At 35.8% G+C, this 15,850-nt stretch overlaps 1 protein-coding gene across 2 annotated transcripts; it reads left to right on the forward strand.

Annotated features, from left to right (window-relative positions):
• Positions 1-10,898: 10,898 nt before the first annotated feature.
• Positions 10,899-13,567, forward strand: LOC117626750 (protein RICE SALT SENSITIVE 3-like). 2 transcript variants are annotated; one of them, XM_034358574.1, is made up of 7 exons: positions 10,899-11,340; positions 11,480-11,530; positions 11,769-11,900; positions 12,081-12,186; positions 12,327-12,368; positions 12,454-12,510; positions 12,613-13,567. In XM_034358574.1, the coding sequence occupies exons 1-7, from the start codon at positions 11,210-11,212 to the stop codon at positions 13,348-13,350; spliced, it is 1,257 nt and encodes a 418-aa protein (XP_034214465.1). In that variant the 5' UTR covers positions 10,899-11,209; the 3' UTR covers positions 13,351-13,567. The 2 variants fall into 2 exon arrangements, with proteins under 2 accessions (XP_034214465.1, XP_034214466.1); XM_034358575.1 differs by lacking the exons at positions 10,899-11,340; positions 11,480-11,530 and having other exon boundaries at positions 11,783-11,911.
• The last annotated feature ends 2,283 nt before the right edge of the window (positions 13,568-15,850 follow it).

The raw sequence follows: 15,850 nt of genomic DNA on the forward strand, positions 1-15,850 counted from the left end.
TTATAACTTTCTTACCACCTTGTTAAAAATTAAATAAGAAAATAAAAACTGAAGTTTTTTTTTTTAAATTTTAATTTTTCCAAAGAGAACGCGTAACAAAATAAAGATGATAACAATGTCATGAAACAAACTTTATTATTATTATTATTATTTTAAAATATGAAGTTTTTCTTATGTTTTTATTATTATTTATTTTTTAACAATGTGCTAATGAAGTTATAACAAAATTTGAATAAATTGAAGGAAATATAAAAGCCAATACATTTTAAAAGGGTAAATTTCGAAAACAAAAACTAAATTGTGTGATGCATTAATGACATTGTTTCAAGTGTAAGGAAAATAACACTTGTCATAAAGAGAAGAGAGAAGGTCCAAAAGAGAAGGTTAGAGAAAATGTTGCTAGCAATCCTCTTAAAAAAATCATGTGGAGAGCATACTATTCTAATTTGTATAGAACTTATTAGCATGGATCCTCTCGTACTATTCACCAAAAGAGATTGCATGCGAGTCCAATCATAGATTTTGTTATTTTTTAGGACATCAATAAAATATTTTCCTTACAAAAATCAAAGAAATCATAAATCATTTAAGTAGGCCGATTTTGACTTTTGAGTGGTCTATGGGCATAAATTAAAATGAGGCCCTTTTCCCTTAATTATAGTTTAACAATAAACAAAATTTATTTTGCACATGTATGCATTTTCTTTTTGGCTTAATTATGGTAATTCTATCAAACTAAAATAACAAAGAACATGAATCATAAAACATAAAAAACCATTAACTTGTTTTTTTTTTTTTTTTTTAATACAGTTCCAGCTAAAACCCATGAAATTGTCATTAGTCTTAATTGGCATTATATATATATATATATTTTTTTTACGAAAGGGAGAGAGAGAGGGACAGCGGAGGCCTCGAGCATAGGTGATCAAGGCGGCCACCTAGGGTTTCTAAATTGGGAGGCTCCCAACCTCTATATATGCATACATTTGTTACTTTTTAAAAATTGTACTATATTAATATTATGTTAGACCCAAGTATTGTAAAAAAAAAAAATATCCCTATTATTCGCTGTAAAATTAAAATGAGAAATTCAATAAATGGCCCATTATTATCTAAACGTATAACTTAAGTCAATTAACCCGGTTGAATGACAAATTTTAATATAAAAAAGTTAACCTAGTTGAATAAGGTAAGAAATAAAATACAAGGATGATTTATTTAAAAGTTCCTTAGCTAAGCATATATCAATTGAGTTGAGGTTTCGACAAAAGAAAAAAAAACAAGCCATTGAAGAAAGATTGAATGGCTTAGCTGTGTTATTCATTGAAAAAGACATAGTAGAAAATTTTGATTATGTAAAGTTAATTGATACTTTTGCATCCAAAAATGCAAGATGAGTGATATTTAAGTAATGTTTTGATGTATTTTATAAAGTTATTATGTGATTACATATTGTTTGTTTATTTTTCAGGTTACAATTGTGTCTTTGAGTTCATATAATTTTTTTTTATATTATCGGAAAAAAATCACATAAATACATACAAATGGTAGAAAGGTCACCTTGTGCCTCCAAAACATTAGGACCGCCGCTGGAGAGAGGGAGGGTTTTGAACTGGACATAATACATTTTTCAACCCTATTTTCCTCATATATTTTTGGAACAAATTGAGGGCTATATATAATTCTTTTGCTTCTGGTTTTGGGTTTCCTCTCCTGCTAGCTAGTCGATGATGAAAGATCACCACCTTCTGCTGTTTATAGCTAACCAGGACATCATCAAACGTATGCTGCATTCATAGTAAGTATAAGCTTTTGAGTCAGAAACCTAACAACAGGCAAAACGTGCACGCCTATCCCTATCTTAGGCTTGAAATGTAGTGATCGTAGACCGGAGGAGGGACTTATTTTGGTCCCACAATATATACTGCTATATATTTATATATAGTATTAATGTTATACGATAATGTCCTCCTATCATACATGCTACTTTGTCCAATTTTATTTTTTTGGGGTCAAAGTTTGAAATGGAGAGAGGGGAGGTGTTATTGAGGTTTGAACATGAGACCAGTCTTAGATCCGTTTAATGTATATGGAATATATGCATGGATTCTAGGGATTTATTAATTAATTATATATTATTCACTTTAGTGTAACGAATAATTTTTCAACTATGAAGACAACTCTTATGCAGGGCCGCCTATGGGCCTGGGAAATTAAAGTTCAGCACCGGCCCTCCAAAAAGATAATAGGTTCATTATTAATTACATGTTGTCAATCATAAAATAGTTTGTATTTGTTATTTTAGTTCAATTAAGCTATTATATTTTAGTAAAAAGAAAATACATGCGTAGAATTTTTTTTCTTGTTAATCTATGATTACATACAAAGAGAAATGAAGTGTCTTATTTTAATTTCTGGCCCCGAACCACTCAAAAGTCAGGATTGACCTTGACCTTATGGGACGAAATTGAAAAATGAGAGTGTGCCAAAACTCAACTCCTCATTAAAGTTGGGCAGTTGACTAGTGGATGTTAAAGTAGTAGTTTCTCATGTAGCACGAAACGCCATAAGATTTTCTTTGTTTTTTTTGGTATAAATTGTGTTGAAGGTCAACAAAAAGAAATCTCATATAAACTAAACTCAACACAAATCTTCAAATAAAAGGAAGCCCATAAAAGCAGGGAAACCTCATAAGATTTTTTTCCAAGCATTTATTATGTATAGTACATGTGTCATTTTCATAAGTCTTAAGTCAAATGAGTTTAATTGGGTGAATATATATAGATTTTAATTAGGGTGGAAACATTAAATTTCATAAATGGTTTCATAGACGATCAAATCTAAATCATCGTGCTTTAATCTAATTGTTGAAACACATAAATCTTATTCAAAAGTTTCATTAGACTCTAATTTCTATATTTTGATGATTGGACATGTTACGTTGTTGGACTATTAGAAAATCCATGTGGAGAGCATACTATTCTAATTTGTACAGAGCTTATTAGCATGGATCCCCTTGTACTATTCACCAAAAGAGATTGCATGCAAGTCCAATCATAGATTTTGTTATTTTTTAGGAAATCAATAAAAGATTTTCCTTACAAACATCAACGAAATCATAAATTATTTAAGTAGGGCCGACTTTGACTTTTGAGTGGTCTATAGGCATAAATTAAAATGAGGCCCTTTTTCCTTAATTATAGTTTAACAAGAAACAAAATTTATTTTGCACATATATGCATTTTCTTTTTGGCTTAATTATGCTAATTCTATCAAACTAAAATAACAAAGAACATGAATCATAAAACATAAAAAACCATTAACTTGTTTTTTTTTTTTTTAAAAAAGTACAAGCGATAGTCTAAACTACAAAGGAGGGAATTTCTCACACACACAACCAAGATGCCATGTGGTTCAAACCTCAGACCTCTAGTCTGCAAGTCAAAGTTCTTTTCCACAGGGCTAGACCCCATTGGCAACCATCAATTTATTGAGAACAAAAAAAGTCATCAAACTAGAAGAACTAAACATTTTATTGAAGAGCATACACGGGCTTAACCATCAATAAAAAAAATCATTTTGCCCCTGCATTTAAGCCATCGCCCTCGGGACCAAGTCTAGGATGGCCTTGCATTTAACCATCATACTATAAACAACAAATAAATGAACACAAATATTCTCGATAAACAACAAAACATTCGTGATGATAATCAAATGGTCAAACAATTTTTGTTGATTTTGCTGCAGAAATAAATAGTAAATAGGAATATAGCAAAGTAGATAATTCGGTTCATTGAACCACAAAAGGAATTCCTGCTATTAAGCTTCTTGTGGTACTGTCTTTGTATATAAAACTATCATACTTTTTCCACTTACTTTGAATCAAGCGCATGTCAATAAGCTATTAAAACATTGAAAACGACTGACTTAAGGAAATGCAGTGTATCGTTTTGATTATTGTTAATGAAAACAATGGACCGCAAATGGAAGGCGTCGGGGATCGGGGGTTAGGTTTAGAACAAAACAAAGAATTCCAGAGTGATTTAGCAGCGGGCCCCACAAAAGATACGGTCGTGGGTTTTGAAGCGGGGCTTGGGCCGGTCAATGCGGAGCATAGTGAACCCAAAGTTTCTGATTGATTGATTGATGTATCAATTTTTGTTATTTTCGGCAGAGGCCAAGACCACGGGCCTAATTTCACACGCACCCTCGGCACCCACAATCCTTCTGTTTGTCATTGTCCGTCTGCTCTATTGAGCGTGGCTTATGGGAGGAGGATGTCGCAGGTACAAGATGCAGGCACACCCCGCAATCCGTGCGCTTTCTTTTTTCCATTTTTAAGGTTGATTTTTGTTTTTGTTTTTTTAAAATTTATGGGTTTTTCTCTTTACAAACATACTCCACAAATAAGATCGTTCAAAACTTCATATATGTAATGGTGAATGCTCTTAATTACGGATCATTGAAGTTACAAGTTTTTTTTATATTATTTTTGGATTCTTTAAGCTCTATAAAAATGAATTTTTGAGAACAAGGACGGTTTGGGATTTCAAATAGAGCGTGTCAGATGCACCTTGCGAGTGAGCTGTTAAATTTTGAGATGAAATAAGCCTTAAAACTCTATAACACAAAAAAATAAAAAAAATTCATTTGGGTTATAGCTGAGGTTAGACACTGCTCACGTACTTAGTTGAAAGCTTAGTTGCGTGAGTGTGGAGAAAAACTTTCCTGGTATGTACGAATGCAATGCACGTTTCTATCTATCTCATTTCTCACTCTACCAATCAAATGAGCATGCATACGTTTACACACTAAAGTTTTTCTGGTGAGTGTAGCCCATTCATTCAAAGGTTTACTCAGCATGGTGAATGTATTAGGTCAGAGGGAGAAGAAGCCAACCTAACCTTGTATATGAAAGAGAGCGCACACAGTGCTCTCACTGTTGTACTTTTTACTCCTCAGTTGCTGCATCAACATTGTCATGAATGCCAAGGCTGACTACTTGGGCTAAAAACAAAAGAAGCACACGGTATAGGGAGAAATATAAGGTTGCTAATCATATCGAATCAAACCAAGTCAAGTCAAATCATGCCCAAAATTACTGTTGGGTTCAAGAACAAGAATTCCTCTTTCAAAGTACTACTTGAAGGCAGCGGCGGATTCAGGAATTTTTTAATGGAGGTGCAATATTTAAAAGCTAAGAGCTCAAAACCCAAAAAAAAAGAAAAAAAAAAAAAAAAAAAAAGACAACTAAACATCCTTATAATTTAAACAATACTAATATTATTCATAATTAATTAAAATAATAACATTACAATTAACCTACCATCTGAACTGTGTTGCATAAATAAATTATTATAATGGTGAAAGGTACAGTACAGAGGCCAAGAATCAGGTGAACAGCGACGGCGATACGTTTCTTTTCTCCTTTTTAGTTACAAATTACAATGACAACAATATATCTATTTTTCTTTATCAATATGAGCAAAACTAAAGGAGATCGAATCGAACTTAGGAGTTTGGATACGTAATTGCTTTAATTCAATTGAGTTACAAGGGTCTTGATAGGGGATAATAATAAGATCCTACCCTAAATACTCTTATTTTCTCTCTTGTGGAATAGATATTTTATGCAATATATGTGATTGCTATTTTGGGGAAGTCACTATGATTGTGACATTTACAATAATTCTACACTGTTTGTGGCTGGCTGTGTCCTACAATTCTGTTTGCAGCACTCTCCCACCATCCATAATTCTGCCTGCTCCAATCGCACCAACATCAGCCCTGCCATTCTTTTGTATCCCTGAGCTGAGCACAGAGTCTTTACATATAAATTATGATTATTATAAATTGTAATTAATGAATTTACCAACCTAACCAAATTCTAGGAATAATAACCTTTCTACCAATAGTCTTTACATGAGCACAGTCCTTGTCTAAAATGGTGAAACCGATTGCAATCTCTGATAACAATTTCCCGATCAAACTCCTTGGAAATCATCTTCATAGCATCATGACAATCACGACATATCCTCAGGTTTTTAACAATTCGAATTGGGCTGCCTGGACTTGTCTTCAAAAAGTAGAAGGCAAGTGCTAGTTTCTCACTATGAAAGGACAAAGCCAACTCCTTTCCTTCCTCATCCAGCTCAAGCAATACCTCACTTGTATTTCCAACAAAACCTCTCAGCTTCAACCTCTTCATGATCTCATCAAGCATCATATATATTTCTCGACTTTCTGGATGAGAATCATCGCCCACAGAAAACTCATGAAGAACACCTCCTACCTCAACCAAGCTACAACCAGGTGCTGTGATGGGCATTTCGTCGAACAGGTGCTGTGCATCTCGTTTCTGAAGCAGAGGTGCAATTCCAGCTCTTGTAATGGACTTCTCTGGCGACCGGAGGTGCAGGTGCACCTCCTTGCGCCTGCACAGGTCCGCCACTGCTTGAAGGGATTCAAAGCATTAAGCAGTTAACGTAGGAGCTACTGTAAAACTGATTAGAAGAGTTGAAGCTTAGCAGTGCATCAGCTATGGATAGAGATAGAGTCATATAGAGAGAGAAGTAAGGTAGAAAAAGAAGAAAGACTAATGGTCTAAATTGGAGAGAGATAGAGAGACTGAGATATGTGGACTCATGAGCAACAGATAGGAGCAAATAAGCTGTGGGGATGATGGAGAGATAAATGATGATATGAACTCATGAGCAACATACAAGAGCAGAGAGAAGCTGTCGGGATGATGGCCCTTCATGAGGCCTTAGAAGCTTCTACTTAGGATATACGTAATTTCATTGTTCTGTCACTCAATATTGTCATATAACACGAACAACTTATGCACGGTTTTGTCACTTTATCTTAAATTACATCCAAACTCACCTTGGTAGCTCTGGAATATCAACTTGTTAGCTCTTGAATATCGAACCCTAAAAAATACATGAGTTGTTCTTAATGAATGCTTGAAATTTCGAGTGTATATATATATATATATTATCAACAAAAGAAAAAACAATAGAGAAAAAGATTGAAACTCGAAACTTCAAAGTGCCAAAACACCAATGATTTGTTTACTAATCAGAAATTATAATTTTCAAGAGGAATTGAATTCCATATATGGAGGATTCATGCGTTTACTTCACATCAAAGAATTAAAAAGTAAGCGGGACCCACGCAAAATTAGGAATTGAATTCCTGATTTTGAAGGAATTCAATTCTTGGGTGGGATGTGATATTCTTATTCTTGGAGAACTAACCCATTTGGAATTCATCTTTTTTACCCATTATATCCTCACTCGATTTTGAAAATTACAAATTTGTCATTTACTTTACCCCCAACAACTTGGACATTTGAGTAATTAGTACCACTCAATCCCAATTCTATATAGTTTAGTAAACAACTTCGATAGGAATTCGAAATCTAACTCTCCTCAATCCATATGGTTTAGTAAACAACTTTAATAGGAATCCAGAATCTAATTCTCCTCAATCCAACTCCTCTTTAATTCAATTCATACTTAATTCAATTACTCATAATCCGTACAGATTAGTAAACTTCCACAAATTGATTTTTAGTCTCAAATCTAATTTTTGAGTAATGAACTTTTTTTCTTATGATGGAATATTTGGGTAAGTAACCTAAAAACAAAAATATCGCATCAGCAAAAACTTTTGAAGTAGATAAAAATGTGTGATATTTTGGATAGAGTGCTACTATTTTCACCCACCTTCACAATTTTAAAGACAAATTTATCCTTTCTCCTAAAATGACTTCTAAGGACTTACGAAAAATAGGGTCTGAAAATAGGTTCTCACTATTTCTGATTCTCATTTTCACCTCTCTCTCTCTCTCTCAAATGGGTTCGGTTCCTCCTGAACTGAGCTTGGATTTTAGACCCAGTTTTGTGCCTAAAACAATCAGTGATTTCCTAAAGGAGGTTTTCAATGATCGGTAATGTGTCCGAGAGGCTATCCAAGCTTGACGATTAAGCGATTGGAGGGAAGAGATGAGGAAGAGCGACGCCTTCAAGGGCGAACTTCCTCTTTGCATGTTTCTCTTGAATGATGGTGGTTTTTGTTTTTCCATTTTCAGTAAAACATTAAAACTTCGATTTTTAAGTACATATTTTGGTGGGGGGGGAGGGAGAGAGAGAGAGAGGGGAGAGGAGACGATTTTGGAGATGGGGTTTTGGATTTTTGATTGATGGTATTAAGTAAAAGATATTAGTTTGATTTGAGAATTGGGTTTTTCCGTGTTTGTTGAGTTTGGTTAATGGGTTTTTAGTTTTGAAGATATTGATCAATGGATTTTTGTTTCGTTATAACTCTTTTTCTGGGTTTGCTTTCTTCATATTGATTGCAGCGATTCTAATTCTGAAGGAAGATGCAGAATGTAATGTGCGGCACCAAAATGTTCAAGAAGAATGGTGAAAAAAACAATGGAGGAACCAATAACAATAAGAAAGAAAAGGACTGTAGAGATAAGAAGAATTGGACGAGCTTTGGACCACTGATAAGGTGGAGGGGAAATAAGTCAAGAGGGTGAAAATAGTAATACGCTTTGGATATTATCAAACTTCGTGCGTGCACCCCAGCCCCGCAATTCGTGCGTTTCGCTTTCTTTATGTGAAATGATGCACTGACTCACTGCCATGGCACTTGAGCACGTGACACCTTAATCTCCATTATTCTCTCTCAATTTTCATTAATTACTATTTTTCTATGTACAACTCTGCAAAGCACAAGCCGAGCACCCTCTCAAAATTTCCACAAGGCCACCGTTTTGTTTGAAAGACAATATTACCCATGCCACGCCCTCTCATTCATTCTACAAATATTCTTAAAACTCTTATTATTTGAGTTGGTTGCAACATTCATTGTGTCAAAAACTAGTTTGGATTTTCTAGCACTTAAATTGGATTACATTGTTGATCATAATAAAATTGGATTACATTTGAGTCTGAGCAAATTAAAAAAATAAAATTGTTGGAGTTTATCGTTTGTGAATTGAAGGACGCTAACTGGTCCATAACTTAGTGATAAAAGCATTTAGTTGCAAATTCGTGATCTCGAACTCGAACCTCGATTTCACTTCCCCTCTTTGAACAAATATAAAGAATTGAAGGGGCAAATTTGAAGTTTTGATCACCTTAGTCATGAAGTTAGGTGAGGCAAGTCGCAAGAGGGGAGTGCTCAAATGGTATAAGCCATTTAAATACTCATGACCGTACAATATTTAATTATGATTAGACTAGGTGTTTTGTCCTTGCAAACTGACATAACAACAATATCATATTGTCTTAAAATATTAATCCAAATCTAACCATCAGTATCCACCTCATCACCTTTGACTGGTAAAGATTCTGTGCCATCCCAATTGTTTTAGTTATCTTTCATCTTCGATATTCGAGAATTATCGAGCTCAAATGGGTAACTGGGGCAAGAAATAGGTTTTTTATAGTTGGATTGGTGTGCATCAACCTAGTCCTCTCATTTCTTAACGATTAAATTTTAGAATGTAATAATTGTTTAACATAATATCTATATTTTCATTTTAGAAGGTCTGAGTTGGAATTTCCAATTTATATTAACGTTACGTTTCTTTAGCTTTTAACATATATAAAATGAATGATGTTTTAAAGTACAAGTGATAATTTAAAGGGAATTTGAAACTGAGATCTCTAGTATGAAAGAAAAATCTTTTTTCATTCAACTAGATCCGTTGACATGAGATGAATGATATTAACTATATATAGCACGGTTATTTAAAACTTTTTTAAAGTCCAATGATTATTTAAGAATTAAGAAATACTTGCTCTGTACCACAATTCAACAAGCAAGCGATGAGGGGAGAAAAAATATTGGTGGGTTGTCCTTTTTATGTCCAAATGCATTGCGAACTGTCAAACTCCAGCTTCAAGGCACAATTAGGAAGCCAAATGTTGGTGAAAATGAAACTTTTCCCAAACACAAAGTTCAATTATACTATTCAGCATTCAAAATTTATCGATATTTGCCGCTTAATCAGTGGCTTAAAGTGGAATTGCATGGCAGCAAAACCATTTATGATGTCTGTTCACCACTCAAAAAAATTAACTTTTTGAAATATTTTTAGCAAAGGGTTTGTACTAAATAATTTTTCTTGCTTTTATTTGTTGTTGTTGTTGTCTATTGTGCAATTAATTTCAACACCACTGTTAATGGTGCAATCATAGGCCTATAATTTTGACATAATACAAGGAAAGCAAGATATGATGCTGAAATGTAGTTGGCTAAAACAGCATCATCTAACAGTAAAAAGATTATTACGACCAAAGGCAAACCAAAAACCCCCAAAAAAACAAAAAAAAATAAGGAACACAAAAATGGGTTGTTGGGGGAGCTCAGCAGTTTGACTGTCTCATTCATCCGGAGGGTTAAACAGCATCAGCATGCATGGAAAATATTATGCCAAATTCAGCGGAAAAACTTGTATGAATGAGTTTTGCTATTTTCGGTCAATCACAGACTGTCATGTGAAAAAATGATCACATATAACATACTGTAATTGGCCGTAAATATCAAAATAGTTATATTTCCATTTCATGCAAGTGTGTCTCCAAATTCAGACGGAAAATCCAACACCTAAACTGCAATGCTAAGAAAAGGGCAAAATGGTAATTCTATTATAATCTCTTACTTTACTGTTCTGCTTTTGCAAGAGACAGAGAGCAAGGATAAAGGCTTACCCCACTGTTTATATTTTCCAAGGCTTAAATACTTACAAGACCCAAAACCCCCCACTTTCCACTCTTCCACTGCTTTTTTTTTTTTTTTTACCTCATCTCTGTCATGAAATACCAAAACTGACTACTTGGGACAAACAAAACAAGAGTAGTAAAGAAAGACAAGGTTGCTAAACAAAAATAAAAAATAGAAATCAAACACACAGAGAGAGGAGAGAGAGAGAGAGAGATGAATAAAGGGTGTGCTTTGTTTAGGGTTAAGCAATGTGCAGGTGCCAAAGAAGATAGAAAATTTAAGCTGAGTTTGAATGAGAAGTAAACAGGATAGTTGGCAGTGTTCGCAGGCAGAGATAGATAAATAGATAGATAGAAAGAAAGAAAGAGTAAAAAGAAGAAAGGGAGGTGGTGGTCTTAAAATTGGACAAGTGAAAGAGGCAAAAAAAGAAAATAAAAGTCATAGAAAGAGAGAGATTGAGATTGAGATGGTGGGCTCAGGAGCAACAGATAGGAGCAAAGAAGCTGTTGGGATGATGGCCCTCCATGAGGCCCTCAGAAGCGTCTGTCTCAACACAGACTGGACTTACTCTGTCTTCTGGACCATCCGTCCACGCCCGTATGTCTCTCCTCTCTCTTTTCTCTTAAAGTTCTCTTTTTTCTGTCTCTCTACACTTGATCTGATGTTTAGCTCTGGATGCCTTGATTTCTAGCTGTTTTCTTTTCTGGGTTTAATTCATTAATTTGTTTTGTTGCAGGAGAGTCAGAGGAGGTAATGGCTGCAAGGTTGGGGATGACAATGGCAGCTTGTAAGTATATAATATATGGTTGCTTATGTAAAATGGGAATTAAACCTTATTTGAACTACTAAGCTCAACTTGGTTAGCTATGCAATTCAATTTTGCTCTGTTTTCTCTCTGCTTCTCTAAGGAATAGGGTGAAAGCCAGAGGAGCTGACTAGGAATCTTATTTTTTATATGAACGTGAGTTTTTAGAAATGGGTTTTTGGTAATTTTGTGATTTTAGTGTTTATGAAATTTGGTGAAGGATGTTGATGTGGGAAGATGGGTTTTGTCGAGGAAGAGTTTCATCAGATTGTCTTGAAGATATTGACGGAGAAGATCCTGTCAGGAAAGCCTTCAGCAAAATGTCCATTCAGCTGTATAATTATGGAGAAGGGTGGGTACTTGGTATGTGTTTTTTTGTTGTGGCTTCTTCTCCTCTCTCTCTCTCTCTCTCTCTCTACCTACACTACATGACAATCTTGCAGGACATAAAATATGGTTTTTTTTCTTTGGTTATGGGAAATAATTTCTTCTTGTATTTGTGCTGTCATTGGTTGCACTGAATTCAACACAGGTTGATGGGGAAGGTTGCATCTGATAAGTGCCACAAATGGGTTTTCAAAGAACCTACAGAGTGTGAACCAAACATCTCCAACTACTGGCAAAGTTCTTTTGATTCTGTATGTAATAAAAGCCAGTCTTTTTTCTCCCTTTCACCTATATATTTGTCAAAGTAGACAAGCTGGAATTAGCACAAGTTTGTGCTTAGCTAGCACATATTAATGACTGGTAGTAACCTTTTTTATGCTATTTATTGCAGCTTCCTCCTGAATGGACTGATCAGTTTGAGTCAGGCATTCAGGTCAGAACAGAAACATTTACTGCTTCAATTAGTGGTCTCATCATTTTGGTGTAATTTTTTTTTAACAGTTAATTTATTTTACCAGACAATTGCTGTAATTCAAGCTGGTCATGGTCTTCTGCAGTTGGGCTCCTGCAAGATTGTGAGATATATATATATATATTTTTTTTTCTTTTCCCATTAATATTTGCTTTAATGCTCCAAATTCACACTAACACAAGGACATGCACAATATGTATGTCAGATACCAGAAGATCTTCACTTTGTGCTAAGAATGAGGCATACCTTTGAGTCTCTAGGCTACCAATCTGGTTTTTACCTCTCCCAACTATTTTCCTCCACCAGAAACAACTCTGCCTCATCAGTGCTTCCTTCAAAGCAGTCCCCAATTCCGATCCGGCCTCCTCCTCCTCTCTTCAATTGGGCTCAAAGGCCTCTTCCATCTGCAACAGCTATGCAGCTGCCTTCACCCAACAGTTTTCAGAACTCTGCAGCCAGACTTGGATACAATCCACAAGCCAATAAAGATGAGACACACATGTTTTTGCTGCCTCATTCAGCCGAAACACAAATGGGAGGAGACATGATGGGAGGAGGAGGAGGAGGAGAGCATGAAAATGACATCAAATGGCCAAATGGATTGTCTTTCTTCAATGCCCTCACGGGACGTTCCGATGATGCAAAGCTTTTGTTCAATCCGGAGAACTTGGGAAACAAAGGTGGAGACGAAAATCACCACAACAACCCGAATCCAAACTCAGATCATGCTTCGAATCACAATGAGTTTTTGAGCTTGGATTGCCACCCGGATATTAGTGCAAGGAAGAACATGGAGAACAAGTACAAGAGGAGCTTTACCTTGCCTGCAAGAATGGCTTCATCGTCTTCAAACTCAGTTGATCACCATCAGCACCAATCTGTGGGGTATCGAAATGCTGAAGCTGGTATGTACTCTGATGTTATGGAGACCTTCTTGGAGTGAAATGGGAAGGGAAGATTGTATTAGAGGGACAATGGGTGAGGAGTTGTATGTAAGCAAAGCTTTTGAGCTCCTTTGCTGCTTATTACTTCTGTGATCGATTTCATGTTCTAGCTCTTTATATGTTTATGTGTTTTCATCCCAGTTAGTGAGACTTAATTAGAGATCATTTTGTACTTGTAGTTCATCCCAAGAAGAATTTCCCTCCATTCTTTTGTTCTTCTAACTCTCACTAAGGTCATGGAATGTAAAATAGAAAATAAACATAGAAGAAAATCAACACAAGTTGGTTCAAGTAATCAAAGCTTGTCCAATTCCAGCAGTAATGGGCTTGAAGAAATTCATTATGCCCCAATGCTCAAGAAAATAAAACTATTTGAATACACAGTTACAAATACACATGGTCACTGGGAGTCTCACATCCATTGTTTAGCTTTATTGCTGGGAGATACAGTCTTCATCACACTTTTTGGAAATCCAATTTTGCTACTGATTCTCTAGGTAGGGTTATCTATAATGAGTTGGGCCTCTACATTCGTACTTGAGTGTAGGGTGGCATGTTCACTGACCTAGTCAACTGACCGAACATGTCTAGACCTAGAGTTGTTGAAGCGTTTATAAAGGCTAAGATACTGGGGGAAAACTGTCGCTCTATTTGAAATTGGATTTCAATAGAGTCGTTGACAGAGTCTGTTCTTGATCCAATACTTCTGTTCGGTTAGTTATAACTTATAACTGAGGCCATTATGTATTTGAAAAAAAATAAAAATAAAAAAGACTCTTTGGTATCTACTTTTCCAAATTAACAAGCGATCACGACAAGCCTTGGCTTTTAGATAAAGATTTGGTTGACTGATCACTATTCAGTCAACCAACTAGTTTATGTTTCCAAAGGATTTATGGAAGAATATCGTTGCCATATCAACAGCTTCAACTTAAAGATTAAATGCTCGCTCTGAAGAATTTGAAACAATAACCGAACACATTGTAACAAAAGCTCTATTTTAACAAGCCAAATTGCTTTTGCTGGTTAACGTTCCCAGAATATATATATATATATATATATATATATATATCCTTTTGCTTTTCTTCAAAGTTGAAAGTGATCAAAAGCCAAAGCCAAAGCTAAAGTATAAAGCCAGTTATCTACTTTCAAAGCAAACCTCAAAATCCTAACCTCAAACCCATGAACAAATTACAAAACTTGATAAACAAGTTTAAAAAAATCATTTTTCACTTCACATTTATCAATTCGCAGCTTTAATGTATTACATAATCAATACTTTTGTTGGACGGTTCCATTGCGTGACACTTTCTGCAGGTCCAAACAAGCCACCGGAAAAACCTCCGGCCAAAACTCCGGCGGACCACCACCGTCTTCACCCGGCCTTTTCTCTTCCCTTTGATGGGTTTCTCCTTCCCTTCAAGCTGATCCACTTTCGCCTTCTTCCGAGAATTGTCACGGCTTAAAGAAGCCGGTACAGGCACAGCTGTTATGAATTGCCATCTCTGAGAAGAACCATAAACTTGTCCACCTCCGAGATTATAGCTCTGTTTCCTTTGTATCTATCTGATCAAGCTCTAGAACCCAAGTCGCTTGAGCTTGTCCTTGCGCTGCTGCTGCAGCTGCTGCTCCTGCTGTTGGTGCTATTGCTTCTTGAGGACATGATAGAGTCCTTGCTGCTAATGCTGCTCATCCGGCTTGTTCTCCGTGAATTACTATCGACACCCATAAAACCGTTGCTAATTGGTTGAAATGGGAAGGCATGTGGTAAGAGCCTGCCATTGAAGAACAAATGGTCTGCAGGGGAGTCTTTGCAGGGATCAGTGCTGGAGGCTGAGTCAGGGGTGAAGCATCCGAATTCGAAATCGGAGTCTTGCTCGTGGATCGGAGTGCTCGGAAAGGAGAATGTGTCGCCGGAGGTGCTCTTTTGCCGGCGGTTTTCCATGGATGGTTTTTTAAGGGAGAGAGAGGAGGTTGATGTATTTGCATGGGGCAGGTTGTATATTTATAAGAAGGTTTAATTAGGGGTAGAAAAAAGTGAGGGAAATTCGGGTTTCTTTTGATATGGGTGTGACACGTGGAATGATCTTGACCCTCTGTTGGGTGAGATGGGCAAAGGTTTTGGTGGTGTGAATGATGAAGTTCTACTTGCCAACTCAATATTAAATTCAATACTTAGGGTGGGGTGGGGTTGCAATGACACTCAGTCTCAGTGTGTGGGAAGGAAGTGTGTTAAATCATAAATGATGTTGTGAGGTTTAACACTTTTTAGTCAAACATGGAAACCCATATAGTAGGATGGCCCACAATCCAGCATCGGTAGTCTAACTCAGATGGATTGCACCCCAAGCATAATTCAATTCATAAATGGGTATTATATCCTTGAATATGAGCATGCTAACCAAAATTACTACATTGGCTACAATAAAAAATTATTTGTATAATATTGATTGACCGCAGGGTTGAATTGCATCGAATTCACTTATCTGTAATAAATGT

Source organism: Prunus dulcis, chromosome 4 (genome assembly GCF_902201215.1).
Source record: "Prunus dulcis chromosome 4, ALMONDv2, whole genome shotgun sequence".
NCBI lineage: Eukaryota > Viridiplantae > Streptophyta > Magnoliopsida > Rosales > Rosaceae > Prunus > Prunus dulcis.

What these genes read in the sequence shown, in the direction of transcription:
- LOC117626750 (XM_034358574.1), top strand. Translation starts at nt 11,210, where the DNA reads ATGGTGGGCTCAGGAGCAACAGATAGGAGCAAAGAAGCTGTTGGGATG. An exon ending in GGGGATGACAATGGCAGCTT is followed by an intron (nt 11,531 to 11,768) that starts GTAAGTATATAA and finishes AATTTGGTGAAG; the next exon opens with GATGTTGATGTGGGAAGATG. An exon ending in AGTTGGGCTCCTGCAAGATT is followed by an intron (nt 12,511 to 12,612) that starts GTGAGATATATA and finishes TATGTATGTCAG; the next exon opens with ATACCAGAAGATCTTCACTT.